The sequence below is a fragment of the Mus pahari genome, chromosome 7 (genome assembly GCF_900095145.1).
Source record: "Mus pahari chromosome 7, PAHARI_EIJ_v1.1, whole genome shotgun sequence".
In the NCBI taxonomy this organism is placed as follows: domain Eukaryota; kingdom Metazoa; phylum Chordata; class Mammalia; order Rodentia; family Muridae; genus Mus; species Mus pahari.
In genome coordinates, this window is record NC_034596.1 from 10,098,333 (window position 1) to 10,100,315 (window position 1,983).

General features: G+C 52.2%; 1 protein-coding gene across 1 annotated transcript in view; it reads right to left on the bottom strand.

Annotated features, from left to right (window-relative positions):
* Vsnl1 (visinin like 1) overlaps window positions 1-1,983 on the bottom strand; it is a 110,647-nt gene that overhangs the window by 5,657 nt on the left and 103,007 nt on the right. Inside the window, exon 3 of the mRNA XM_021202088.1 lies at window positions 1,509-1,724. Coding sequence (XP_021057747.1) covers window positions 1,509-1,724 — 216 coding nt within the window. The remainder of the gene's footprint in view (window positions 1-1,508; window positions 1,725-1,983) is intronic.

The window sequence follows — 1,983 nt, forward strand, 5'->3', positions numbered from 1 at the left end:
AAGTGGGAGTGGGTGGGTAGGGGAGCAGGGGCAGGTGGGGGGTATAGGGAACTTTCGGGATAGCATTTGAAATGTAAATAAAGAAAATAATAATAAATTTTAAAAAGGAACAAGGGATTGAACAGGAGGGAGATGAGAAAACAAGGCTCTGCTCTTAGACTTCTTAGGGTGTAGCTAGCCTCATACATAAGCAACCACACAGAGAGAACTAAGGCACTGTTTGGTAGGCCCCTTGGAGAGTGCCTTGTAGGCACTGCAGACACAGGAGGATAAGGGACTATGAATGCCAAGAAAGAGTGCACCCAACTTCAGAGGTGGGCAGAGCAGGGCAGAGGGGCGGGTTAGGCAAAGGACTACTGACTGCCTAGGGAGGAGAGTGAAGGAGCGTGGTGGAATGTCAGGAGTTGCTTGGGCTGCAGTCTTCTCTCTTTATTCCAGTTCCATCTTGCCCATGACGAGTAGCGTCTTTCTCTCCCTAGGCCTTAGTGGCTGCTACAGGAATGGGCAAGCACACTAAGACAGTCTAATTAAACTAAAGCTATCAATACACCCATCAATTCTGAGTGCCTCTTAGGTTTGAAGCACTGACTCAGGTTCTGGGATACAGCGCTGAGCATGCAGAGTCCTTACGTGTATAGGATCTGTGTTCTGTTATACAGTATATACAAAGGGTGATCTGGGGCAGTGTTAAATGCTACAAAGGGCCCCTTCTTGGGCAGGTTAGACCGTGCTGGGACACAGTGGGTGCATTTAGGAAGGGGTACTGGAGGGAAGGCTATGTGGGAGGTAAGATGTGAGTAAAGTCAAGTGATGTGAGGGAGGAGCCTAGGGTAGAAGGTGCATCATCCTGGGCCCAAAGGGGGGGGGGAGAGAGAGAGAGAGAGAGAGAGAGAGAGAGAGAGAGAGAGAGAACTGAGAGCACACAATGAGAACTCCAGGCCGGTGGGCTTCTCCAGGAGGCAGCACAAGAAGAAATGGGGTGATTGATGATCTAGCCAGGGCAGTAGGCAGAGGAATCACGGGTTCTTACCAACACAACTGGAAAAGATCTCTGCATTCCGCTGAATCTTATGGGGGTGGGTTGGGGTGAGGGCCCCCCACAGCTGCTGGATGCAATGGGCCCTGATCAAGTTCAAAACGGTATAAGGGATTGCCATGTTCAGCAGGCCCAGCTAGAATAGGAACTGATACAGGAGCTGATATAGAAACCACGGAGGGGTGCTGCTCACTGGCCTGACCTGGTAATAAAAGCCCTTTGCTCCCAGAAAGCTCAGTTTTTGTTGAAGGACTTATATTGAGTAAATGGCTAAAATACCGGTTTTGTTACAGGAATGCCCAACTTTTGGCTCCGTGACAACCGCTCTGCCCTGCGCTATAGTGGGGACACGGTGGGAGAAACCAAGGCTTGGTGTGTAACTAGCAGGGCTCGCAAGAGTGAGAGGAACACCTGTCTAGGATGACTTCTGTGGGATCTTCCCTGTCCCTTGTGTCCCCTCTCGGAGACCCACCTCGATAATCTCCAGCATCTCCACCCGGGTGATCTTGCCGTCACCGTCCAGATCATACATGTTGAAAGCCCAGTTGAGTTTCTGCTCAAAGCTGCCTCTGGAGGTGATGGACAGGGCACAGATGAACTCTCGGAAATCGATGGTGCCATCCCCGTTCTTGTCGAAGGTGCGGAAGGCGTGCTGCGCGAACTTGGAGGCATCTCCATAGGGGAAGAACTGCAAAGAACACACAAGTCACCGGTCAGGAGCGGGAGGAAGTACAGAGGCCCCAGGGTAGAGTTAGCATCGAGAACGGGCAGAGGCTCATACCATGCCCATTACAGTGTAGTCTGGCTACGGAGCACCGTTGGAGACGGCGTGGGCCTTATCTGTCAGCAGAATGCATTGGTCAATGATGAAGGGAAGGGAGTAGTCCCCCGGCACCCAGCGCCTTTCCCCACCCGAGGGGGGGTGTGCGCCCGAGAGCAGCACTAAG